This window comes from Mytilus galloprovincialis, chromosome 2 (assembly GCF_965363235.1).
Source record: "Mytilus galloprovincialis chromosome 2, xbMytGall1.hap1.1, whole genome shotgun sequence".
NCBI lineage: Eukaryota > Metazoa > Mollusca > Bivalvia > Mytilida > Mytilidae > Mytilus > Mytilus galloprovincialis.
Window position 1 is genome coordinate 95,511,462 of NC_134839.1, and position 27,109 is coordinate 95,538,570.

At 32.3% G+C, this 27,109-nt stretch overlaps 2 protein-coding genes across 3 annotated transcripts in view; one reads left to right on the plus strand and one right to left on the minus strand.

Moving 5' to 3' along the window:
* The first annotated feature begins 55 nt into the window (after positions 1 to 55).
* LOC143064972 (uncharacterized) lies at positions 56 to 8,479 on the plus strand. The gene is made up of 5 exons (XM_076238217.1): positions 56 to 329; positions 3,053 to 3,192; positions 5,822 to 5,934; positions 6,702 to 6,908; positions 7,969 to 8,479. Exons 1-5 carry the CDS (start codon positions 142 to 144, stop codon positions 8,341 to 8,343), a joined length of 1,023 nt encoding a protein of 340 aa, XP_076094332.1. The 5' UTR covers positions 56 to 141; the 3' UTR covers positions 8,344 to 8,479.
* Positions 8,480 to 18,863: 10,384 nt separating this feature from the next.
* The window catches only part of LOC143064973 (peroxisomal bifunctional enzyme-like), a 30,925-nt gene continuing 22,679 nt past the window's right edge, over positions 18,864 to 27,109 (minus strand). For both annotated transcript variants that reach the window (XM_076238218.1, XM_076238219.1), the window contains exons 13-18: positions 26,915 to 27,017; positions 24,831 to 24,977; positions 23,931 to 24,055; positions 21,392 to 21,489; positions 20,660 to 20,769; positions 18,864 to 19,690 (exon numbers count right to left, since the gene is read on the minus strand). In XM_076238218.1, the coding sequence (XP_076094333.1) occupies positions 19,590 to 19,690; positions 20,660 to 20,769; positions 21,392 to 21,489; positions 23,931 to 24,055; positions 24,831 to 24,977; positions 26,915 to 27,017 (684 nt within the window). In that variant the 3' untranslated portion in view covers positions 18,864 to 19,589. The remainder of the gene's footprint in view (positions 19,691 to 20,659; positions 20,770 to 21,391; positions 21,490 to 23,930; positions 24,056 to 24,830; positions 24,978 to 26,914; positions 27,018 to 27,109) is intronic.

Here is a 27,109-nt window from a genome sequence, read left to right on the forward strand (position 1 = left end):
ACGGGTTTCTAAACTCGACACGGATTGGAGTATACTGTTTTAGCTCATCCTTTTGAAATATGTCATTTCCGGTTATAAAAAAAAATCAAGAACCAGGATCTTGTGAAATAGTAAAGTCAAAATTTTACTTAATTTTAAAAGATGGCAACTGAAGCAATAGAGTTAGACTTAAGGGGACTGCCACCATATACAGCTGTCTCATGGGCTCAGTTCGAACAAAATCCGCGAATACTGTATAATTTGTTTGCACCAACCATCCGACCAGGAGGAAACTACTTTTCAGATAAAGTGTTTGACATGACTGGCGCTAAACTAAATCAAAAACTTTGGTAATATTTTAGATATTTTTCTTCAGATTATTATTATTCCTGCCATACTCTGCATAGACAGGTCACACATGACTACTATAGGGCATGCACTTATCATCCTAGTCCGAGATTACTCTGACGTCCAACAGCTGTTTTGCCAGACAAGCTGGGGCTGTGGGACCTCAGAGCTCGTCCTATATCAAAAAGTGGATGTTTGCCCATCCAAAATAGTAGTCTGAGATTACTCTGATGTCCAACGGCTGTTTTGCCAGACAAGCTGGGCCGTGGGACGTCAGAGCTTGTTCCATATCAAAAAGTGGATATTTGCCCATCCAAAATAGATGTGCTGTTTCGTCCCTTCTGCTGCCAACTAACAGCCTTGGAATTATATAAATTGGGTATCAATTTGTTCATTTTTCATTTATCTCTTCATTTTTGTAAGCTTCACCTATCTGCCACCCTTTTTTTTACTTTTTCAGGGCTTTCCCTTGAAATTGAAGTAGAAGGCTCAATTATAATTATAGGCGGCTGTAACATGTGTTTGGCGTAGCCAGATGCCCACCAAGCTGTAAGCTTGGTGCCTTACGGCAGGGGGTCTGTCGTAAATAGAGCAAAATCCTGCATTCTCGCAATCTCCTGGCGCCTAATTTCATCTTTCAAATGACCATTTTTTTATGTATGAAATTAAAGAAAGAAAAAAAAAATCTTGAAGAAATTTCATTTTTATATGTTATAGTTTTTTATTTTTATTACCTTATGCTTAAAATTCATTTACTTTTGAAGGAGTTTTATTTATATAATAATCCGGCTTGTTAGAAATCTTGATCGATTTATTTTGCATAACTACGTGCATTTGTAAACAAATGACCCCCCTTTTCTCTCTAAAAACTGTTACGCGTATTTAAATCATACAATTATTTCTCAAGCATTGACAGAAAATTGATATATCCTCTGATTTTCTCTTTTTTTTTGTAAACTGTTCAATAAGTTGGATACATAAATCATTTGGAAATGTTATTTATTTGAGGTCGAGTCGACAATATTTTACTTTTGATTTTGACCTTGATTCTCTGAACACCACGTGGGCTTTGAAAAATTAAATTCAAAAGATACTGTTTTCCAGATTCTGAACAATATGATCTACTACACTTTCTTTAATTTGACTGATATTATTCCATAACATAAGATCGTCATCCTGTCTGATTGTCTTCACGTTTTAAAAGCCAAAAAAAGCCAACGAGTTAATGACCATCGGAACGTCTCTATTGTTATCGTTCAATGATCACTGGAACGTCTCTCTTGTTATCTTCGAAAAGAAACGATGCATTCTGACTTTAAATAGACAACCAATCAGTGACCTGAATTCATGTGCACTATTTAGCCCAAGGTAAACACTGACTTTTCATCCCTTGTTTATCGCGACTTTGCGACAATACGTCTCTCGGCTGGCTGTAAACATTTGAAAAAGATCTTTTTTTTCTTTTTGAATTTATATTTTTCTCAGTGAAGAAGCCGGCACTTGAAGCCACCACAAACGGCGGATTTCTGCCGGCTACCGGCTTCAATGGAAAGCCCTGCTTTTTTAACCTCCTTTATAGGAGATCAATGTTTAACATTTAGTAGCCAACTACGATTTTTCACCGCCTTTACAGGAGATTGGTATTAAGCATTTAGTGCAAACCATGATAACAATCAGAATCTCTCAGACATTTAGATTACTTGCATCGTAAATGAATGAGGTGTACGATTATGGTCATTTGCATAAATCATCACTTTTTTTGTTGTGGTCACGTGATAATCTTGACATCCTTTTGAAAATAAAAGTAAAAATGTCTGAATAGATGGGTCAATGTGAAAACTTTAAATATGGAAAAATAAAGGGTGGCAGGTAGGTGAAGCTTACATAAATGAAGAGATGAATGAAAAATGAACAAATAGATACCCCATTTATATAATTTCAAGGCTGCAGTTGGCACCAAAAGCGACGAAGCAGCGCATCTATTTTGGATGGGCAAATATCCACTTTTTGATATGGGATGAGCTCTGACGTCCCACGGCCCCAGCTTGTCTGGCAAAACAGCCGTAGGACGTCAGAGTAATCTCGGACTATTATCATCCACCTGTATTTTATAGACATAAGAGCAAATTTAATAAAACATTTAATCATAAATTTTGAAAATTGCATTTTAATTTCCCCAAAATAATGTCTTTAGTAGAAACCCAGTGCAAATCTGAAAAAAGTCACAATGTTACAATTTGAGCACACGAAACATTAACTAAAAACTATTTACAATTGAGCTTTAGTACTGAAATGAGTTAAATATTTCTTTTGTGATGCAAGCAATTACCAGAACCTCGTCTTAAGAAAATACTAATTTCCAGATTTTATATTCATATCCTGTCTACCTACTGATCCAGTTTTTACTTCATAGGAAAACATATGACGCTGTTTTTTGACATACTAAATTCACAAAATAATCGGAAACAGTAAAAAATTGTAGTAAGCCTTGACAAAAAAATCTAAATACCTAAAAACATTCAACAGAACATGTTTTTTTAAAATTGAGCACACACTTAAATACAAACTCAACAGTGAAGAAAACCGTAAGCAGTGAAAATTGTAATTAGTACGAAAACACATCACACAAGGATAATATTACAACATACTCACCATGAAAACACAATATTTTCTGAATTCACAATATAATATTTCTTCATAATTATATCTGTATGATATTTTACAGTGAATTGAAAGTGGACAATGTTGAAGAGTTACACAGATTGACCAGGGATCTGCTTAGAATGCCTATTTTGTTTCGAGTGAAAGTAGAACATACAAGGACAGATCATTATGTTGTGATGAAAGTTAGAAAGAAGTGGCGAGGTATTTACATATAAATACAGAAAGTGTAACTAAATGTGTTTCCATTTATAATTATGATTTGAACATTTTCTGTTTATTAACAAAAAAGGCTACATTGTATTTAATGTCCAATTTATAAATGTTCTAGAAATTTAAAAAAAAAACTGAAAAAAGTTTAAACTATGTAATTACAATACAAATTGAGTTGTTAAAACACTAAATGACGATATTATTTACTGAGTTCTCCTTAATTGTTTACAACCTTGGTGTTCCTCCATTCATAAGAAAAACATCACATATCCACCATATCACTACATATTATTTGGTTCAAACTACATGTACATGAAAGCTGACTTTGCCTTTAAGTAACCTGATCATTTTCCTTACAAACTAAGCTGACATCTTTTTTTCATGCAATGTTCATGATGTCTGTACCATTGAAGGGGTTAAAAAAATTCCATAATCTTATTTTTACAATGATGTTTGGGGCATTTTATGACCATCTTTTGACTTTTCCTTTTTCTATGTATACAGGTATACATTTAAATTCATGACAGGAATAACATCATCTTTTATCATTGTTTATTGATGGCATAGATGTCTGTGTAGTAGTTTATAGACTTGTGTTGTTTTTGGAAAGATTAGAACTTGTTCTAAATCTTTACTTAGGCGCCAACCTCCCTAACAACAGGACAGGTTCATTCAAGAATATATATGCCATTAAGGTGTGTTGATGTGCAGGCTTTTTTAAAAACATTTTGTTTAGAAAAGTGGGTGTTGATTCAATACTAGTATGATTGACAACTGTCATTATCACTAAACAATCAGAGACAAGGTGTACCTTTAATTACAATGTCCCACCTCCTTAACTGCCATTCAAATTGACCACATTACCTATCAACCTCAGTCTTACATAACATATAATATAGACCACTCAATATACATCTAATTCTTTATACACAAGTATTTGACCTCATAATTGAATACACAAATATGTATATTAGATATTTGATATTTATAAGGATGATAGATTTATTTTTTGCCAATTACCTTTGATCTAACAAGATCTTTAAGAAATGAAATATGAATATAAATATGAATATATAAAAGGTATTCAAGTAAGGCCTATAATTTACTTGATAAATTTCCAATAATCATCTGTAATTAATCAACAATTTAGATTAGTTCACTTTTTTTATCAGGGCTATTCCAGAAAAAAATGTATGGGGGGTTGGAAGGCACATTATATTAATAATACATGGGTGATGGGTATCAGAGCAACTTTTCACACAATAATGCACTATAATTCTCAATTACAATTGCCTGGGTGGCGGATGCTGACAAAAACTGCCTTCCAACCCCCCCATTCATTTTTTTCTGGAATAGCCCTCAGGAATTGGCTTGATTTTTTAAAAATTTTAAAACTTTTAATTATAACAAACCTTTTGTTTATTAGTTTATTTCCCATCAATCATTATGTCTATTTTAGTCATTTAAATTTTCATTAGACATGTTAGAAGTGAATATATATTTTTGCAATCAAGAAAGAATCCACATTTCAATAAAATTAGTTTTTAATTGGTTTATGTTGAAAAAGTACATTTTCAAATGTCCTATGTTGAAAAATACTTTAAAAATTGATCAAAAGGCACTCTAAAACTTTTTATCTTCAACGTCATATAACCTCTGTTTCAACTTACAAAACAACATTTTTAGATTATTTTTGTTGACACTTTAAAGTTTTTAGCTGTTGGTCTAGATATAAGTCTAACAAGGATAGTTGGTAACATTTACTAGAAGAATTTTTAATTAGCCTTTTTTTTTTGAAACATGTTCAGAACAGGCAACATAATTTTGATAAGATATAAACTGCAGTTTAAATAAAATTGTGCAAATTAAGAGACCCGTATTATTTAATTTTATCCTCATTTTATCCTAATACTGAAATAAAGCAAGTTTCCTTCTAAAGACCTGCTGTTAATGCAATTTTCAGGAATAGTACTTTATAAATGTTCATTTTTCCCCACCTTACCAATAATTCAAACTACTCTTCTAATCTTTCCATGAGTGATTTCCATCACTTTGATTATTTTTGGTCATAATGTTTCAGCTTAGGGTTATTGATAGCCATATGGTATTTTTGTCTATACTTATTTCTGTCATGGGTTGATTTAAAAAAGAATTTACTCGACAGTAAATGAAATTTTAAAGTGAAAGGCATTTTTGTATGAAATTACTATCTATATTTAGAACTAAATCAATCATATGAATTATGAAGCATATTAACCCCCTTCCCCCCCAAAAAAAAAGATAAAAAGAAGAACACTAATGATAGTTGGAAGCACATTTTTAGAATTGAAGATGATTGAAGCTGAGGAATATTAACATCTTTTTCTATAATTGACCTTAAAGTTTTTAATGTCAAGATGAGGAACAGCAATACAAGCCTTGTAACCAATATACATGCATTTCTATTTCTAGTATCAGTAAATGTAATTTAGTTAGGATGCAAGAACAAATATTTTAATATTCCTTAAATTTCCAATAATGTTCTTATTATTTAAAGGGATGTGGATATTTCAGGGGCCCCGTCCCTATGCTTGAGAAGAGTAAATGTAATTTCATATGCGTATTTTAAATAACTTTTCAGATGAATTTGCCATCCTTGTGAATACACAACATCCACAGATAAGAGAAATTCTATCTAGACGCTTGTCAGAAGCAATGCAATATATGACAGAAGGAAAAAACTTTTGTCTAAAGGTAAAATTATTATGGATGAATTGTAGTTTTATTTTTTGAGAATACCATTGCTGTTTGAATAAGCAGATCTATACATTTTGTACTTTCAATTGAAAACCATTTTCATGAATTTGATAAATGCTGGGATTTTTTTTATATTATATGTTATATTACAAAGGATCCCAGACTCTCAAGCAAAAAAAGAAAATTTATAGCATAGAAATGTTTATTATGGAAATGAAAAGAGCAAAAATAATATAGAAAAAAGTATAGTCAGAAAAAATATCAGACTAGCTATTAAATTGGCTGGATCCCAACATCAACGATGCTTTGATTTATCATGCAAGGTCACAAAAAAATGTGTTTTTTAAGGGGAAAAGTTAGCCTATAAATTAGGGTCAGTAGGGTTGCCCAAAACACACCTAACTCGAATTTTGTTGAAGTCTTAAAATGTAGATACAAGTTTCAGTTATATGTGATGGTTTTCCATAGATAACCTGTCTCATATACCTGGATAAATATGGATGAATATCAAGTTATAATTCAAAAAAGTGAAAAACATTTCAACACATCAAGAAGAAAGCTTCCTATTTTGATTTTTTTTTTAGATAAACAGTCCATGAAAGGTCTTTAACTAAAATCTTGCAGCAAAGGCATGCTATTTAGCTGTGGATAATAAGATCACATTTATATTTATTAATATAAACAGTTTCAAATCTTTAGGATATAATTTGCTTACTACTAGTCTATCATGTATATCATGTAGAAATATGATATATTTGTTGCAGATTGGCTTTGGCCAGAGTGTTCGTCAGTGGTACAGCGGTATTGTAGATTCAGAGGTTACCCTTTGTGACAGCCGGTCCAACAGTGATGATGGTAACATGAGTATTTATATCCACAACTATTCCACACCTATGGACTGTTGTATGCATCCACTGTGTATCTTCTGTTGTTTCCCATTCTGGTTACTCTGTGGTGGACCATGTTATTTTGTAAGTACATTATCATTGTCACATTTATTGGCTACTCAAAGCTTCTGTACACATACTTGGTATCCAGGTGGTCACTCGGTTAAAACTGTAGATTCAGTATTTGTTGTGGGAATTTATAATTGTGATGTTTCAAGAATGGACAAAAATGGATGATTAATTATTGCAATTTCATGAAAATCTGCATATAGATATAATGTATCCTATTTAAGAATGTGGACTCTTATTATTGTGATACTCAGCAATAAAAGTTACGTTATTTCGAAAAAAAACAACCTCTAAATAACTTCTAAGTTTACAGTACATATAGTACACATTTTCATTATGATGGGAACCTTAAGAATATTTGCTAAATAAGAGTTTGGACTTGGATTTCACAGTTTACTTAAAATGAAGAAGTTTTAAATTCTTATGCAATTTTATTAGATGATAATTTTCATGGATGCTGACAATTATTTTGAAGGTTTAGGTTCAATATTCTAAATTGTCTGTAACTACATGAAATAGGTAAGCTACCATATTGAATTCTAAGGTCTATTTTTTATGTTTGACATCAGGAGTATACCTATGAAATAAAATTGTAAATGCAAAAGACAATGTAACAGTTTTATAGACTTTTCATTATGGCAATTTTAAGCCAAAATATTTACTATAATGGAATTTATTTTAATTTGAGTTTACCTAATGACTCTACTGGTAAGCAGAGCTAGGTAAACAGATATATGTAACAGTTAAATGAAGTTTTATGCTAAGTAGGAGGGTGAAATGGTGTTCTATAATAAAGCAAACATGAGCTAATACACTATACAAACAGCACATTATGGGACAAATGGTGTACTCAGAGAGAATACTTCTCTTTGTATCAGTCATTTTTCAGAAAGAAATATAGTCCATTTTTAAACAAAAACAAGGAAGTAATTTGCTTTTCCTTGCGGCTATTCTCTATTTTTAGAGTTTTTAACAACAAAATATCCAAATCATTGACAAAAACTGTGCCATGGACTTTATCATTGCCTCTTTTTTAATTTTAAATGTAAATGACTGACTGCATTATTTATTGTAGGTAAATCGTAAATTGAAATGCACCGATGTTGTTGAGCATGTGAGAGATCTGCCTGTCACCATGGTAACAGGACAAAGAACCATATTGATTGAGCACCATATCCAACCAGAACCTTGTGCACAAGCAGATCAGTATCGACATCAACCTCCTGGTAGTGGTCATTCTGGTCAACAGAATGGGATGCCATATAACAATGTCCTCCCCCCACCACAATCTGCACAACAGATGCAACATGGGCCGTATGGAGGTCAACAAATTCCATGTGTGCAGTTTGGAGGTCAGCAAGTTCCACCTGTGCAGTATGGGGGCCAACAAGTTTCACCTGTCCAGTATGGAGGTCCTCAGATGGCAAATCCTCCACCATATTCTCCATGATTTTACTATTTTGGATTATTTAAAGTGTATTTTGATTCCGGTGATATATTATCAACTTTTTAAAATAGTTGAATATTAAAGCAATTGGTACAATTATAATCACATTTTAATTTGTACTTAATCGTAATAATGTATTTAAAATAAGTGCTAAGATTAACCATAACTTTTGTATATAAATTTTAATCATTAATCTTATATGAAACTTGGACCTATGTTTTTATTGACTATGATTATGATTACTGTTATAGGGACAATAGGATAGACTAAATTTCATGTCATGAATATACTTTCTTGAAGAAAACATTCAGTCTCAATATGAAATGTTGGAATATCTTTTTTCTCTATTTTAAAAACAATGTATTAGTTAGATTTTTCTAGAACCAATTGTAAGTGCCATATTTTGGTTGTGTATATTATTTGTTTTTAGAATTTTATGTTAAAAGAACAAAGAGAGTTGTAATTAATGATAAAAGGTTCAATTTTTACATTTTATTAATTTGTGCCATTTACCTCAAATAGGTGACTGCTGATAATATTGTTATAAATATAATTGTTATATGTATTTGTTTTTAAAGGTAGCTTGTAGTTTTACTTCGTAATGACTGCCTTTAACAGGTCGAAGTTCATTTCACTTGTACTACGCATGACTTTATAGTGGAAACATATAGTTAGCTCTTTACTTTAAAATTTGTATTCTTGATATTTTTAAACATGCATGATCGTGCTGTAATAATGGGAAAAAATACTATAAAAGAAATATACAAAAAATTTGTATTTATGATAAGATTTTATTTAATATTTGCAATACATGAGGGGGAGGACAGGGGGTACCCTTCTCCCTTCTCCCACCCCTCTTCTCCTTTCTCCTTTCCCTCTTCTCCTTTCTCCTATCCCTCTTCTTATTTTATTTTTTTTAATTTACCGGAAAAAAGAGAGATATTTTATTTTTTCATATTTTATTTTTTTCTCCAACTTTTTCTCCTTTCTCCCAGCCTTCCTCTCCTTTCTCCTACCCCCTTTCTCCTTTCTCCCACCCCCTTTCTCCTACCCCCTTTCTTCCTGTCTCCCTTACCCCTGTCCTCCCCCTCATACATGATTCTGATAAAGTAAAGTGGTTAATAGCAAAACAACTTTTCATAAAGACTCCATATTTTCTTATTATTAGTTTGCTTAAATTGATACTTGATGTAGAGATTAGAAACCATCTAAATATTTTCCTGTAAGTGTGGATTAAAACTGTCAATGGCATATTACAAATAGATATACCAATGTTTTACCTTGTTTATATATAAACAATATCTATGAATTATGTCCTTTTGACTTATGTAAACATGTGACTTAATGATTTTTCTCCTCATATTTATAAAACTATTTAAGACATGTTACCTAAAACAGCAATAATTTGTGTAACAAATGCTAATATTAATTATTGTTAATTTTGTAACCTCATTGTCTTTTTATGTAGACTGTATCAATTACTGAAACGTTATTTTTTTTATGAGGGTCTTTAGGGGTACCTTCATGACTAATAACGGTAAAAATTCTTGCCAAATGACATTAACGGTAATTTTTGGTGCATGACGATAAAATGTACACGTTCTTTTAGATGATTAATAAACCAATGGTTTTGTTGATTCATTTAAAAAATTAACGGTAACGATAAATATTTGAGTACTCTGACGATTCACAATACAGATATTTTGAAGAATTACGGTAAAATTTTAACCAATATGCACTAACGGTAGCGACAAATGACTATTTGACGCCTGGCAGTTAAGGGCATTCACAGCCATTTTGTATTACATGACAAAGAACGTTGTACATTTAATTTGCAAACTTTACATAATTTATATATATATATATATTTGTTGGTTGTGTACATATAAGTGTAATAACATGAATAATATATGCTATCTAGCTACTTGGAAACTTTTGATTTAAGTTTTATTTACTGCAAATTGTTATTGTTATTGTTATAAAGATCATAAAGCCCTGTAACTTATGAATTGTTGTAAAGGCCTTCAAATGGAACAAAGTTTCTACTGGAATAGCCTAAAGAGACAATAGGTTGATTTTATATACTAAAATTACACTCATGTACAACTATTAGGGAATTGTATTCTTGAATAAAACTAAATATTAATCACAATTAGTCATAATTATTTTAGGTTGTTTTGCATTTTTTTTTTTTTTTAATTATTTTATGGATCTTTTGATGTCATTTTTTTTCTTCAAAAAACATGAAAAAAGCATTTTAAGTGTGGATTGTATCTGATGAGAAATGGTTTACAGTAGTTATAAGGTAAACAAATACATTGAGGGTGGTTAATGTTGTTATTTTAAAATAATTTTACAATATTTTATTTGATCATTTACCTGTTCTACATTTTCTATTTTATTTGTTTTACCTTAGTTATAATACATGTAATATATTTGTCAATAAAACAGGATTAAAATAACTGAATGTTAGATTCAGTCATTTTACTGCATTTACAAACCTTCCAGTTGTTGTTGAGTAGTTGAATATATGACAAATTATTTTCTTATTGGATTTGTTTGGTTATTTCACAGCAAGGAGCTACAAATGTATGTTTAAGATCAAATGCATTTCATTTTCGCATCATCTATTGCAGCCATAATGTTTAGAAAACCCTGTATAAAAATCATCATCTTATTTCATTTGTCATTTGGCATCAGAAGATTCAGCGACTGGTTGAAATAAAGGTGGTTTTTTTTTTTGTGTGAATTTCTTACTTATTATGAGTAATAGGATAACTATATTTGGTATATGGGTTTCTACATGGCGAACAGCCTCATTATTGATCAGTGATAAAGGTTGACTTTATATGTTTGATATAGATAAAAAGATATGGTATGAGTTCCAATAAGAGAAATCTCCATCCATGTTACAATGTATAAAAAGTTAACAATTATAGGTCAAAGTACAGCCTTCAACACAGAGCCTTGGATCACATAAAACAGCAAGCTTTAAACAGCCCCAAATTGACTAGTGCAAAACTATTCAAATAGGAAAACCTATTCTAATCTATATAAAACCAGATGCTCTGCAGGGCACAGCTTTATATGACTGCAGAGGTCAAACCCTGGACAGTTGGGGCAAGTATGGACACAACATTCAGGCTTGATACAGCTCTGAAATTGAATTGTGATTAAATAGTTGACACAGCAAAGGTTTCCGACATTATACTACAAGGCTTCTTACTACAAAGGAAAGGCTGGAATTGAGTTTTGGGGTTCTTGCTCCAAGAGGGGTTTCAATGAGTGAGGGGCCAATTAAGGGGCCCAAATAAGCATTTTTGTAGTTTTCAGTCAATAACTTATGTTTAAGTGTATAAATCTCTCTCAAATTATACCACAAGTTTCCATACTACAAAGGGATGTTTATGGGGGGTTATGGTTCAAATCACCAAGCAATAAGGGACAAACAAAGGGGAAAACTAGGTTTTTTCTGGTTAAAGGACAATTTAGACAATTTAAAAGTAGTGAAGGGGAGGTAATCCAATTAAAATGTAAAGAACACTGTTAAATATATGTTTGATTACTTTATTACCTCCCTTACACTGATTGAAAATTATGTATTAAGAAATGAGATGTGTAGCTTTAAATTTATTTTTAGAAGTTGCTGTTAATTAATATTAATTTTGACTGTTATTTTATATTTTAATAATTTAATTTTGGATGTAACGCATCTCCTGATTGGCTGACGTTATTTTGTTATCAGACCATAGACATAATTTAGTCATGTGACCGTCACGTTATCAACGTTTATTCAAGGTTTTCTACGGTTTAAAATGGAATTTAGAATTAAATTATAAGAAATGAGTTATTGTTGCCAACTACATTAGAATTTGAATTGTTATTATTTATGGAATAAGGAATCGAGGGAGGTGAACAAAAATTTGGGTGGTGGTAAAACTTTTCTCAAATCAGAGTTTAGAAATAAAAAAGAATTTTTCTTCAAATATTTTTTTAAGGGGATTAATCTTCAGCAGCATAGTGTATTGCTCAAAAGCAAAAAAAATAAATTTTAAGTTCACTAGACCACATTCATTCTGTGTCAGAAACCTTTGCTGTGTCAACTATTTAATCTCAATCCAAATTCAGAGCTGTATCAAGCTTGAATGTTGGGTCCATACTTGCCCTAATTCAGGCTAATTGTGCAGGGTTTCGACCTCTGCAGTCATATAAAGCTGCGCCCTGCGGAGCATCTGGTTGGCCCTTAATTCCTAGACTGTTTGCCCCATAACCCTTAAAATAAATCCCAACCTTCTACTTAATAGTATGAACATTGTGGTACAATTTCAGAGCAATTGCAACTTATTGTCATGAAACTAGATAAATGTATGTTTTGGTCCCCTAATTCCTAAACCTATGGGACCATAACCCCCAAAATCAATCCCAACCTTCCTTTTGTGGTTATAAACATTGTGTTAAAATTTTATTGATTTCTTTTAACTTATACTAAAGTTATTATCCGGAAACCATCTGTCTTTTCAGACACTGATTACGACAATGTGATACCAATATACGACCGCAAAATACTCGAATACTATAGCCAATAAGGGAGCTACCATTTGATTTTTATGGGGGGGCTAGGATGAAATTTGAAAAAAATAGGCAGGACAGGAGTTTTGAGTAAAAAAAAAAGGCAGGATGAGACACTTGCAAAAAAAAAAGTCAGGATGACAATTTATGTAAAAAAAAGTCAGGATAAACTAAAAAAAAAAGGCAGGACCGAATAGAGTGAAAAATAAAAAGGCAGGACAGAGATTACAACTAAAAAAAAATGCAGGACAAAATTTTTCATCCTAGCCCCCCCATAAAAATCAAATGGTAGCTCCCTAAGTCAATCATATATGGTGTGTGGAATGATTGTGATTTAAACATGTCTGACTTGTAGGTAACAACTGACCTTAACCTCATTTTATGGTTCATTGGTCATGCATCAAATGCAAGCTTGCTGTACAATATCGGAACAAACTTAACAACCAGTAAAACATGGGAACATCAACAACTACTTACCTGTGTACTAAATAAGAACATGTCAACAACAGGCAGAAGACCAATCACACTACCAACAACAACAACTGTGAAACAACACCTCACACTATTATTACTCATATTAGGAGGCGATATAGAACTAAACCCTGGGCCAAGAGGGAAACAACAGAGCATATACCCATGTGGACTATGTGACCACCCAGTAACATGGAAGTGCGATGGGGTTTGTTGCGATGATTGTGACATATGGCACCATAGATCATGTATTGAACTCTGTACAGTTGACTATGAACTTCTACAAAGATCAAACGTACAATGGCACTGTTGTAAATGCGAAAGTATAAATATGTCATCTTTTACATTTCACAGCTATGAACTAAACACATCAAACTACTATGAACCACTCACACATGATATCTCATTCGAATCTGTGTCATCAAGCATATTTAGTCCGCTAAAGACCAGCAGCCCAAGACTAAAAGCTCAATCCTCAACAACAAATAATACCAAAAATTGCAGTAACAAAAGTAGAACACAAGGCAGTAATGTATTTAACTTGAACGAGAAAAGGAACTTGAGAATTCTAACCGTCAATTGCCGAAGTATAAAAGACAAGACTTCAGAATTTAAAGCAGCCATTAATTACATAAAACCTGACATCATCTGTGGTACAGAATCCTGGCTCAAAGGAGAAAAACCCGGGAAAACCAGCACAAAAGACGCTATCAAATCGAGCGAAGTATTCCCAGATGACTACAATACCTACAGGAACGACAGGGGAACACTTGGAGGGGGAGTCTTTATCTTGGTCCATAAAGATATCATATCAGTTGAACAGTCTAGTCTAGTCACCAATTGTGAGATAGAATGGGTAAAAATACACCTTAAGGAGGCTCGCGGGTATAAGATTTTCAGAAAAAAAATAAACATTAATTTTTCATTACAAATTTTATTTATTACCTTGATTAGTTGTTACTTTATCATATGGTACAAAAATCATTTCAAAAAATCAATTCGTGTTGGCCCCAGGTGACTTTTAAAATATAGATATCATTGAAAAAGCTCCAAATTATCTCCCTTTGGTGCAAAAATGCCATTTTTTGGCATTAAAATTGAAATATCTTTCTTAACTCATCGGTGACCTATATTTTTTATTTTTGTTTTCGAATGAGCTGTACATAAACTAAATAATTGTAAAATTTAAGCGATTTATGTAATTAAGTTCTTTTTTTATTTCGATATTACCGTTATTTCTCCTATTAGTTCAACAGAAAAAAAGGACATTAACAAAAATGTATGCTTCTTTCGAATGCAGATTGTGAGCGTAAATGAACGGTGACCCCATTTTTTTATTTCATTTTTCTATTATGTATAAGATAAAGTTCATTTATAGAAAAATAAAGAGAAATCCTATATTAAATAAAAAAAATTGATTTAGACCCGCGAGCCCCCTTAAAGGCAAAAAAGAACTGCTTATTGGGTCATTCTATATGCCACACAGGAACATGAAATGCCTAGATGAACTAGAAAAATCTTTACAAATGATAGCAAATTCAAACACCAACATCATGCTAACTGGAGATTTTAACTGCCCTGACATAAACTGGGAATCAATGTCAGTACCAAATAACTCAAGTGATAAGGAGATACAAACGAAACTCATGGAAATAACATCATCATACCAACTCACTCAAATCCATGAACAACCAACAAGAGAAGACAACCTCCTTGACATAGTATTAACCACAAATCCATCACTTGTCAAAACATCCAAAAACACACCTGGCATATCAGACCACGAAATGATTGTTACAGACTGTGACACCAAACCTTATTACCAACGTAGCAAACCCATGAAGTGCTATATATACTCAAAGGCAAACTGGAACACTATTAAAGAGGAGATTTCAATAACATCAACAAAACTCCGACACATGCAGGATCGTGGAACAAACGTTCAAGAAATGAGCGACACCTTTAAGAAAGAACTCTTTCAAAGTATGGACAAACACATCCCATCAAAAGAAATCCGCTCTAAGAACAACTTGCCCTGGATAAACCACAAAATTAGAAAACTCTTCAAAAAGAAACAGCGGCTATACCAACAAGCTAAGAAAACTAAAAAGTGGTCAAACTACAGACAGTTCCAAAAAGAAGTAAAGCGGCAAGTCAGGAAAGCAGAATACACATACATCAATGATACTATCATCAAAGGCCTAGAAACAAACAATACAAAGCCATTCTGGAAGTACATCAAATCCAGGAAAACAGACAACATTGGTGTATCACCTTTAAAAGACAAGGGGAAATTAGTCAGCGACAGCAAAGGAAAGGCAGAAATTTTAATCCAACAATTTAGATCCGTATTCACAATTGACAAATCAACATCAATTCCAAAAACAACAAAATACATACTGGAAACAATACCAAATCTACTTATTACCACAAAAGGACTAGAAAAACTACTCAAAGATGTAAATCCATCGAAAGCATCTGGACCAGATGGTATACCAAACAAAATACTTAAAGAATGTGCCACAGAAATAGCACCAGGACTTACTGCCATCTTCCAAACATCAATAGACACTGGCATACTACCCGAAGACTGGCTAAACGCAAACATCTCGTGTGTATTCAAAAAAGGAGACAAACACGCTGCAGAAAACTATAGACCAGTCTCATTAACATCGGTATCTTGCAAACTATTAGAACATATCATATGCAAGCACATCCTCAAACATCTTGAAAAGCACAGAGTCTTAACATCACTCAACCATGGATTCCGATCTGGCTACTCATGTGAAACACAACTATTAGTCACCTTACATGACTTCATGAAAGCATTTGACGCCGGACTACAAACTGATATCGCAATCCTGGACTTTTCAAAAGCCTTTGATACAGTACCACACAACAAATTATTATCAAAAATGGGAGAATACGGAATTCGAGGACAACTAAACAACTGGCTAAATATGTTTCTGACACAGAGAACGATGAAAGTAGTAGTAGAGGGAGAACAGTCGGAAGAAGTCAAAGTAGACTCAGGTGTTCCACAGGGAACAGTTCTAGGACCATTACTTTTCCTATGTCATATAAATGACCTCCCGGACACTGTCAAATCATCAGTACGGCTGTTCGCCGATGACTGTCTATTATACAGAACCATCAAAACAGAGAAAGATCACAAAATGCTACAAGAAGACCTAGCTAGCCTAGAAGACTGGGCAAATAAATGGGGTATGCGATTCAACGCAAAGAAATGCTACATACTAAGCATAAAGAACAAAAGCCAGAGATTCTATACACTCAACGGCCACATACTCCAACAAGTTCAGAGCAACCCATACATAGGAGTGCAGATATCAGAAGACCTGAAGTGGAGCACGCATATAACAAACGTTGCCAAAAAGGCTAACTCAACCCTAGGCTTCCTCAGAAGAAATTTACGATACTGCCCACAGGAATGTAAGAAAACTGCTTACATTTCCTTAGTAAGATCTACAATGGAATATGCAGCAACAGTATGGGACCCCTACAGTATTGTAGACTCAAACAAGCTAGAAAGAATACAAAGACAAGCAGCACGCTTTATAACAGGCGATTACAGAACTAGAGAAGATGGCTGCATAACAAACATGCTTACAAAATTAGAACTACAGGAACTACAATTGAGACGCACGAGCCAAAAGCTTATATTTATGTACAAGGTGGTTGAGGGGCTGGTACCTGCTATTGATCTAGACGACTTCCTCAAATCAGCAAGACCAAGACGAAACATCACAGCTAAAAAGTTTGACAACTACCAAGCCACAAACATTGTTGAAAAACAAGTGAGGAACAATACCAGGTGTTTTGACATTCCTACCAGCAAAACACCGCAACATTCAAATTCATTCTTTGTGTCCACAATAGTAAATTGGAACCATCTAGAAGACACTATTGTTCGCGCAACTAGTGTAGAGAGCTTTAAATCTGCTCTCGCGAAACGTCAATAAATCGACGACGCCTTCACTCCCGTTGTATAAAAGCCAGAATTGGTAACTACGACGTACCCATACAGATAGAGAATAAGCAAAATGTCAATTATATTTGGTGTGTGGAATGATTGTTAAGTGTATGTGTCTTTCTAGCAGGGTTCATTTGACTCTGACCTCATTTTCAGTGTGGATTGCTCAATGTAAAAATTTCAAGGTTGGGTTTGTTTCACAGATACTGAAAGCAATAGGTCAACTAAAGTTGGTGCAATTAATAATTTTAAGGTGTGCATGTTTGCTATGTAGCATCTGACCTTGTCCTCATTTTCAAGGTTCATAGGGCAATGCATTACTTGAAGTTGACCATTTATCTTTCAGACCCTTACATAACATTATCATGGTCAGTAAAGCAGGTGACATTTCAGAATGTGCACTCCTGTTCAAATACTATATAATGAGCAATATGTCAGCAATATTAGGTATATTGCATGATTGTTTCTAGTACATGTCTGTCTGGCAGGTATCATCTTTCTTGACCTTGTTCCATGGATTGTAAGGTAAACATGTCTGTGTGGCAGTGTACTTCTTGACCTCATTTTCATAGTTTATTAGTCAGCCTTAAGTTTTCCTGGTTAAATATGTATCATCTGACCTTAACCTCATGTTCGAGTAACATTGGTCAGTGTTAATTTTCCATGCTTTTGTCTGTATAAACAAAAGGTCAACACTATTTGGTATATGGAATGATTGTTAAGTGAACATGTCTGTCTGCATGTTAATCTGGAAGAGAGGGGAAAGACCTTAACATTATTCTCATTGATTATAGACAATAATAAGTTTATGTGATACTTGAGGTAAAAACCTTATCTCTGATTTTAAGACTTTCAACATTAAATCAATCATGGTCATTAAAGCAATTAAGACATTTCAGCTAGAACATTCTTGTGTAAAACTAAATGGATGCCAAGTGATGAGAATAGCTTACTTCACCTTTTGAAACTCCAGCTAAAAGTGTTCAGTAACAGGATGTTAATGAGTGATGGATTTAAAAATGCATTACACAGTTTAGCATGCTCATATAATGGTTGATTTTAAATCTCACAAAGCCTTCATTTGTAGTAAACCTAACATAACCTGAAATCATGTGATTAAAATTTTGTACATGGCCATTCCCTGAAAGAACATCCAAGAATTTAATAAAAATTAGGTGGATGAGAAATGAGCCTGAAAATGCATCACAGTGTTATGTTACTATGTCATATGGGTTTTGTTCATTGTTGAAGTCTGTACAGTGACCTATACCTATTGACTTGGATGTCATTTGAGCTCTGGTTGAAATCCATCTCATTCGCAAAAACCACATCTTTTCTTCTCCTTATTCTTACAGGAAGTTTTGACTTGTGGTTCTTGAGAAAAGTGCAACCAAAATTGTATGCACCTGACAAACAAACACAATTAGTTCTGTATCATAATTCTGTGTACCACTTATATAAAACAACGAACATCAAAAACATCAACAACTTTCAAAAAAATATTTCTGTATAATATATATTCTATAAATCAATAAAAAACAATATACATCAGAAACATCAACAAGAATATTATTGCATCACAGTTATAAAAATATAAATATCAATACGCAATCTGAAATCTATAACATAGTTTGTTCATAAAATTTTATGCAATTTTTTATCATATTTTGGTCTGTAAGAGGTAATTTACCATAATGAAGGAAGTTTACTTCTCAGTTTCAAAATAACAAGTTTTTCATAACACTAGAATACATTGGTAGTGACTAAATAAAGGAACCCAGAGAGCAAAAATATAATATAGGTCAATGTGCTTGTTTTCAAGATATTAGCTATTTAAATTTTGACAACGTTCTCTCTTGATTTTCCATAGCTTTATTAGAGTGTAAATGTCTTCGATTCATAATTTTTTAGCAACATTAATTGTTTTATTTATGCTGACCAAAATAATTTAGAAAACCATATCCTTTTAAATTTCACAGTACTATCATTCATAGTATGGACAACTGTATACAAGAACCATCAACTATTTCTAAATCATTTTAGTATGAACACAATGCTGATTTTAATATTTTATTTGTTGTAGCACAAACAAATAGCTTATTTTCAATAAGAATTAAAGTAAGTCCATGGAATGCTGTAGTAATAACTATTTGTTTATATAACACAGTTTAACGTCAGATTTCTGTCTATTGCTGAGTGTTGCTCAATGATTATTTTACAATTTGCTGTCAGTCCCTGAACACCATTGATTCATCGGCACCTTGTTCTCACTCAATTTCTGTAACAATCTACTTGGTATCCAATGACTACTGTAAGCTGTCAAATAAAAAAGAAGAATAATAGTCAAAACCATTTAAATGGATTCTTGCAAATTGTTGTACCCAGAATTTTCTTTATGTGCCAGCACTAAGCCATTTTAGCCTGTAGTCCTAGTCTCAAGTCTCTAATCGTATGCCACTGTCATACATGGGAGAGGTATAGCTAGCTATAAAATCAGGTTTAATCCACCATTTTTTATGTAAGGAAATGCCTGTAACAAGTCAGTAATATGAAAATTGTTTTCCATTGGTTTGATCTTTTGATTTTCCCATTTGATAACGATTTCAGTATTTTTGTTAATTTACTTTTCACATCAACTTTAAACTATGAAAAATTTGAAAAGCACAAATGTTCATAAGAACATGTCAAAATTTTATGCCAGAAATAACTTTTTGCGTTAATAGTCAGTGTTATTGAACAAGTTGAAAAATTAAACATTTATAAAAGATTATGAAAAAGTAATGATTAGTGCTTACTGCAAATTAAATATATCCTTTTATTATGATTTTATAGGGATAAAACTTTGGACTGATAAAGCAAATTGCCAATGCAGTCAACATTCCCATAGTATAAACTACTTTGTTGATTTTGAATAAATACAATAAAAAAACAGTTTTGTGTGTCCTTATTTAGTATAGGTATATGCATTTAAATTCTTTTGTTCGGCAATATTAATCAATCAAAGATTGGCTTTCAAGGAGAAATTTAAAGGTCCCATTGAATAAATTTATATAGCATGACCATGATGACAAAGAGTTACTCATTCTGGATTAAGGTTTCATTTTTTCTGGCAATAAATCTTTCGCATAAAAAGAAATCCAAGATAGCACTTACATAGAAACTTTAAATATAACATTTTCTCTTTGATTATGATGATAAATCCTTAAATAACATAACTTACAACTTTATCAACTGGTAAATGAATTTCAAATTTTAAAGCTTTTGTTTACAAGCATATATACTTACGAAAATTTTCATGATAATAACAAATTCTTTTGTAAATTTTGTCTAATCCTATTCTGTTGGCATAATACATTGGTCCACCTAAATACTTTGGCCAGGAAAATCCATATATCCTAAAAATAATACAAACTCTATATTTATATGAAAAATATAAATATGAAAATAAGTTTATGGCTTAAAATAGTGTAGTATTAACTTTTCATCATCTAAAATTTCTTTGTATTTAACCATTCTTTCATTTTTCTTATATTTTTGGTTAATGTTAAATAGAAGATGTGGTGTGATTGCCAATGAAAATGGTTTATATTGTCACTTGACAAAAAACATTTTTTTAATACCTTAAAGAAATAAGTAAGTGGTTCTTTCAAACATGTTTAACCCTGCCACATTCAGTATGTGCCTGTCCCAAGTGAGGAGTCTGTAATTTAGTGGTAGCTGTTTGTTACTGTGTAACATATTTGTTTTTCATTCATTTTATTTAAAATAAATTAGGCTGTTAATTTTCTCATTTGAATTGTTTAACATTTGTAATTTCGGGGCCTTGTATAGCTGACTTATTGGTATGGGCTTTGATCATTGTTGAAGGCAGTATAGTTGTTAATTTCTGTGGCATTTGTTTTTTTTTGTGGAGAACTGTCTCATTGGCAATCATTCCACATCTTATTTTCATACTTCATACCCAATACAATGAGTCTAGGGTATAGGTAGTCTATTATATTTTTTTTTTTTTTTTACCAGGAAATATCAATGTCCTCAGGAGTGGCAGCTACACCTTCTTCTAATATCTTAAATCCTTCATTGATACAGGAATACACTAATCTTTCTAAAATTTCCTGTAAACAGTATCATTAACTTTTCATTATATAAGAATATCATGACAAGACATGGTTATATTAAAAACAAAACTCATTTGCTTATATATTCTGTACTGGTTTTACACTTGGGATTTTTTTATTTTCTTGCGTAAAATTATGTATGATATGAGGAATATTGATATTTTCTTGGATATTTCATTTCATGACTTGCCAAAAAGTCTGCTTACAAGCCTATAGAATTATTTCTTGAACATTCAAATTCTAGGCTCATCTTAAACCCATGAAATCCACAGAAACTGCTACTCCACAAGTAATAATGAATCCATATTATTATAAATATGTTGTAAATTTGATAGTTGTTTCCAGACTACTTTTGCATTGTCAGATGGGGGATAATATTTCCATATAGATGTTTTAAAGTAGATTACTTCTTTTCCTTGCTATACAAAATGACATGTTCCAATACTATAAATAACCTGTGTTTAGATTTCTGCTACAATAAAGAAATTACAAAAATTAAGAAGGTATTGGTCTTCCTGGTTGATGATTTTCAACCTATTTAAAAGTTCTATGAGTTTTATGTTAAAAGTTGACAGATCACTCATATAACAAATCATACTGATTACTCATACAAACTAGAGGCTCTAAAGAGCCTGTGTCGCTCACCTTGGTCTTGTACATATTAAACAATGGACACGGATAAATTCATGACATAATTGTGTTTTGGTGATAGTGATGTGTTTGTAGATCTTACTTTACTGAACATTCTTGTTGCTACAATTATCTCTATCTATAATGAACTTGGCCCAGTAATTACAGTGGAAAATATTTTCTAAAAATTTACAAAAATTTATGAAAAATGTTAAAAATTAAATATAAAGGGCAATAACTCCTTAAGGGGTCAATTGACTATTTTGGTCATGCAATCTTATTTGTAGATCTTATTTTGCTGAACGTTATTGCTGTATACAGTTTATCTCTATCTATAATAATATTCAAGATAATTACAAAAAACGGCAAAATTTCCTTAAAATTACCAATTCAGGACAGTAACCTAACAACGGGTTGTCCGATCCATGTGAAAACATCAGGGCAGATAGATCTTGACCTGATAAACAATTAAACCCTGTCAGATTTTCTCTTAATGCTTCGGTTTTTGAGTTATAAGCCAAAAACTGCATTTTACCCCTATGTTCTATTATTAGCCGTGGCAGCCATTTTGGTTGATTGGCCAGGTCACGCCACACATTTTTTAAACAAGTTACCCCAATGATGATTGTGGCCAAGTTTAGTTCAATTTGGCCCAATAGTTTCAGAGGAGAAGATTTTTGTAAAAGATTACTAAGATTTACGAAAAAATGGTTAAAAATTGACTATAAAGGGCAATAACTCCTTCAGGGGTCAACTGACCATTTTGGTCATGCTAACTTTTTTGTAAATCTTACTTTGCTGAACATTATTGCTGTTTACAGTTTATCTCTATCTATAATAATATTCAAGATAATAACCAAAAACAGCAAAATTTCCTTAAAATTACCAATTCAGGGGCAGCAACCCAACAACAGGTTGTCCGATTCATCTGAAAATTTCAGGACAGATAGATCTTGGCCTGATAAACACTTTTATTGCTGTCAGATTTGCTCTAAATGCTTTGGTTTTTGAGTTATAAGCCAAAAACTGCATTTTACCCCTATGTTCTATTTTTAGCCATGGCGGCCATCTTGGTAGGTTGGCAGGGTCCCGCCACACATTTTTTAAACTAGATATCCCAAAGATGATTGTGGCCAAGTTTGGATTAATTTGGCCCAGTAGTTTCAGAGGAGAAGATTTTTGTAAAAGATTACTAAGATTTACGAAAAATGGTTAAAAATTGACTATAAAGGTCAATAACTCCTAAAGGGGTCAACTGACCATTTTGGTCATGTTGACTTATTTGTAAATCTTACTTTGCTGAACATTATTGCTGTTTACAGTTTATCTCTATCTATAATAATATTCAAGATAATAGCCAAAAACAGCAAAAATTCCCTAAAATTACCAGTTCAGGGGCAGCAACCCAATAACAGGTTGTCCGATTCATCTGAAAATTTGAGGGCAGATAGATCTTGACCTGATAAACAATTTTACCCATGTCAGATTTGCTCTAACTGCTTTGGTTTTTGAGTTATAAGCCAAAAACTGCATTTTACCCCTATGTTCTATTTTTAGCCATGGTGGCCATCTTGGTTGGTTGGCTGGGTTACGCCACACATTTTTTAAACTAGATACCCCAATGATGATTGTGGCCAAGTTTGGTTTAATTTGGCCCAGTAGTTTCAGAGGAGAAGATTTTTGTAAAAGTTAACGACGACGGACGACGACGGACGACGACGACGACGGACGACGGACGCCAAGTGATGGGAAAAGCTCACTTGGCCCTTCGGGCCAGGTGAGCTAAAAATTATACTGCATATTTTTACCTGAGTTGATATATTTCTCCTTTGTATTCCAGCCTTCATACAGTGATCCTTTATAAGTTCCATTACTTCCTCGTCAGGGCTAGCTAACTTTCCTCCTGGCTTCTCATACCTATACCAACCTTTTCCTAATTTGACAGATAAATAAGTTTGAATAACCTTTTAAGAAGAGAAATTTTGTAAAACCTATATTAACTTATCTTTATACCATTCACATTAAAATTTGTTATGTAGGTTACCATAAAACATAATTCAATCATATTTGTTTCAGTGACTTTTCGGGGATCATTAAGAAAAAACCATGATGATATTATCAGGCAAAATAGAAAAAATAAAGTAGGAGAAAACATAAACTGCATTTCTCTATCAGAGAAAAATATTTAAATAAAACATTATATGGAAGCATCAACAGCTGTGTCTCCAAAAGATTTATTTTCACAAGATATTGACATAATAGAACTTATGTTTATATATTTTAAGTAGTTGTTAGGATACACAGATTCTTTTTTTTTTTTATCTTTTCATAAGGTAAATCAAGCAGATGCTCAAAATTAGTTCTTAAAAATAAAAAAAAATTGTGAGATCAAACCAAAAGGACAAATGTAAAAAATACCAAGGGTAATATTTTTACCAGAAACTTTTTGTATGTTTTATAATGTGGAACTTGAATAACTATAGAAATTAATTTTGCTGAGCATTCTACATCATATTCATTTCATCTTTTTTAAGTGTGTGACTGTTATATATTTGTGTGTGTTTGGATTTTTTTCTGTTTGACATGGAAGTAAGGAGCCTACACAAAAAACAACCACATTTAGTATGGTATATGGCTGTCCATTAACAATATATTTGATACAGTATTTAACATTGTATATTTTTCCAGATAATTTAAGCACAAATAACCTGTTTTTCTTCCAAGTCTTCCCTTATCATACATTGTCCTTGTCAATGTGGATATTCTCTCTCCCATCAGAAACTTAGAATCGGCAGTTAATTCTACACCCTTTGATTTGGCTAACTCTGTCTGTATCTTATAACCAATATCAAGTCCTACAACAAAACCAATAAACTTTCAGATGGATGGATCATCAGTATTAATTCCCTCAGATAAATGTTTTATAATTTGTCGAAAAACATAGATTTTACCATGCTTGTTTTGAAAAACCTAATTTTAAATGTATGGATCAACTGGCTTTGATCAAGTTACTAATAGGGTTAAATTGCCCAATTATACTGCTATTTTATAATCATAGATGGCGTATACAGATAATGAAATCTTAAATGAAAAAGTCTTTGCATATCTTAAATCTATAAAAAAAAAAAAAAAAAAAAAAAAAAAAAAGAATATACAACTCTTTTGAAATGATGGCTATAATAAAAGTATTTTAGATTCTCAAACGGTATTGTATGAATATGAACATCACACCTTTTAATTCTTTCTGGGAAAAAAAAAGTTTAAACCATAATTGGCAATCACACCATCTCCTTATTTTCATATCAATGGCTTTGTAGTATGGGGAAAATCTAAAGCTGGGTTTTGTGAAGTAAGCAAAATAGAACAGTACCAAAATCATTCACAGCCTGAATGGCTAATATAATTTTAAGAAGATGTGGTATGCTTTCCAATGAGACAACTCTCAAAAACAGACCAATAGCAGAGAAATGATCTTTCAACACCAAGTTCATTTCATAGAAAGTATTCTACTTATTTCTTCTGTGTTTATATCCTAATATTGTGTATAAACTGCTACTGTCATAAGGTTCTGTGATATTATACTATTTAATAAAACATTAAAAAATTAAATTTTCTATAAAACTTAAGGTAAGGAACCGGGCGTATTGCATTTCCGCTAATTTTTCAAAGTCCCAATAAAACGTTTCCGCAAATTTAAACTATATGTTTCCGCAATTTGTATTAATTACTTTTCCGAAAATTTTCTTGGTAAATTATAAATATTTGAATATATATTAGATAAATTATTCATTTTATCTTTTTAATAAAGAAAATGTTCTGATCTTATATCTACAATTTACTAGATATAACTAGTTGACTCGGGTAAGGATTAGTTAAACTTCATGGAGAAATCTTTGGTTTGGCTTACTTGCTAACGGACATGATTGAAGAATGCTTTGTTGAATGAACGACATATAATACAATTGTATTATATGTCTCTGGTTGAATTAATAGCCGAAGCTCAATCTGACTATGTATAAATGCATGAAGTCTGCCGATTATATATTGGAATTTTATATAGATGGCAATTCAAGATTTCCACCAACCATTTGGGCATCACCTCCTGAACCTGAGGAAAAGAGAACAACAAATGGTGCCGAGTCTTTTCGTGCCTACCTGAACAAGCAGTTCTAGGATATAGCCATCCTAACATATTTGTCTCGTCAATGTCTTATTGAAACTGCAGACAACATCTTACATAAAGATGAGAACTCTAACTGTAAAAGCACCCGTTCGGAAATATGAAAAGGAGAAGATGGACTTCCTTTTTGAACAAAATACAAAACTTGTAAACGGTGAATGTGCTACTGTGGACTTTGTACGACATGTTGACTACAAATATTCTGCCAGAATTGACTTATGAACTCATATCAAGATATATCAGATTAGTGCTGACTTTTGAATATATGTTTTCATACATTTTAATGATGAATTTTACTTACATGTTATGATGACCTTTAACTTAATACATATTTATTTTTTATTATAGCTTTGCTTTCGATCAATAGGTATTCCTTAATTATTTGCGGAAAAGTAATAATTCATTTTTTCCGGAATAGTTACTTTTCTTCCAGAAAAGTAAGATATTTATTTGTGGAAATGTCATCTTTATTTCCCGGAAAAGTAATACCAATTTGTGGAAACGTAAAACGCTGAAGGAACCATGTAGGTAAATTTGAACATTACCTTGATTTCCATTAAGTGGCTGTCAGTTTTAAAATATTGAATCTTAATCTATGTAAAGAGTCATTACCTGAGAGATCCCCAGTTTTAAATGGTCCCATTGGCATTCCTAAATTTTCCATAACACTATCGACTTCTTGTGGCGTAGAACCTTCCTCAAGCAGAAAATAAGCCTAAAAAATCAAATAAATTTCTGTCCCGTTTTAGTTGCAGGACAAATATAGAAATCAATTAAAATAAAACTGGTAAAAAAATGCATGAGTTC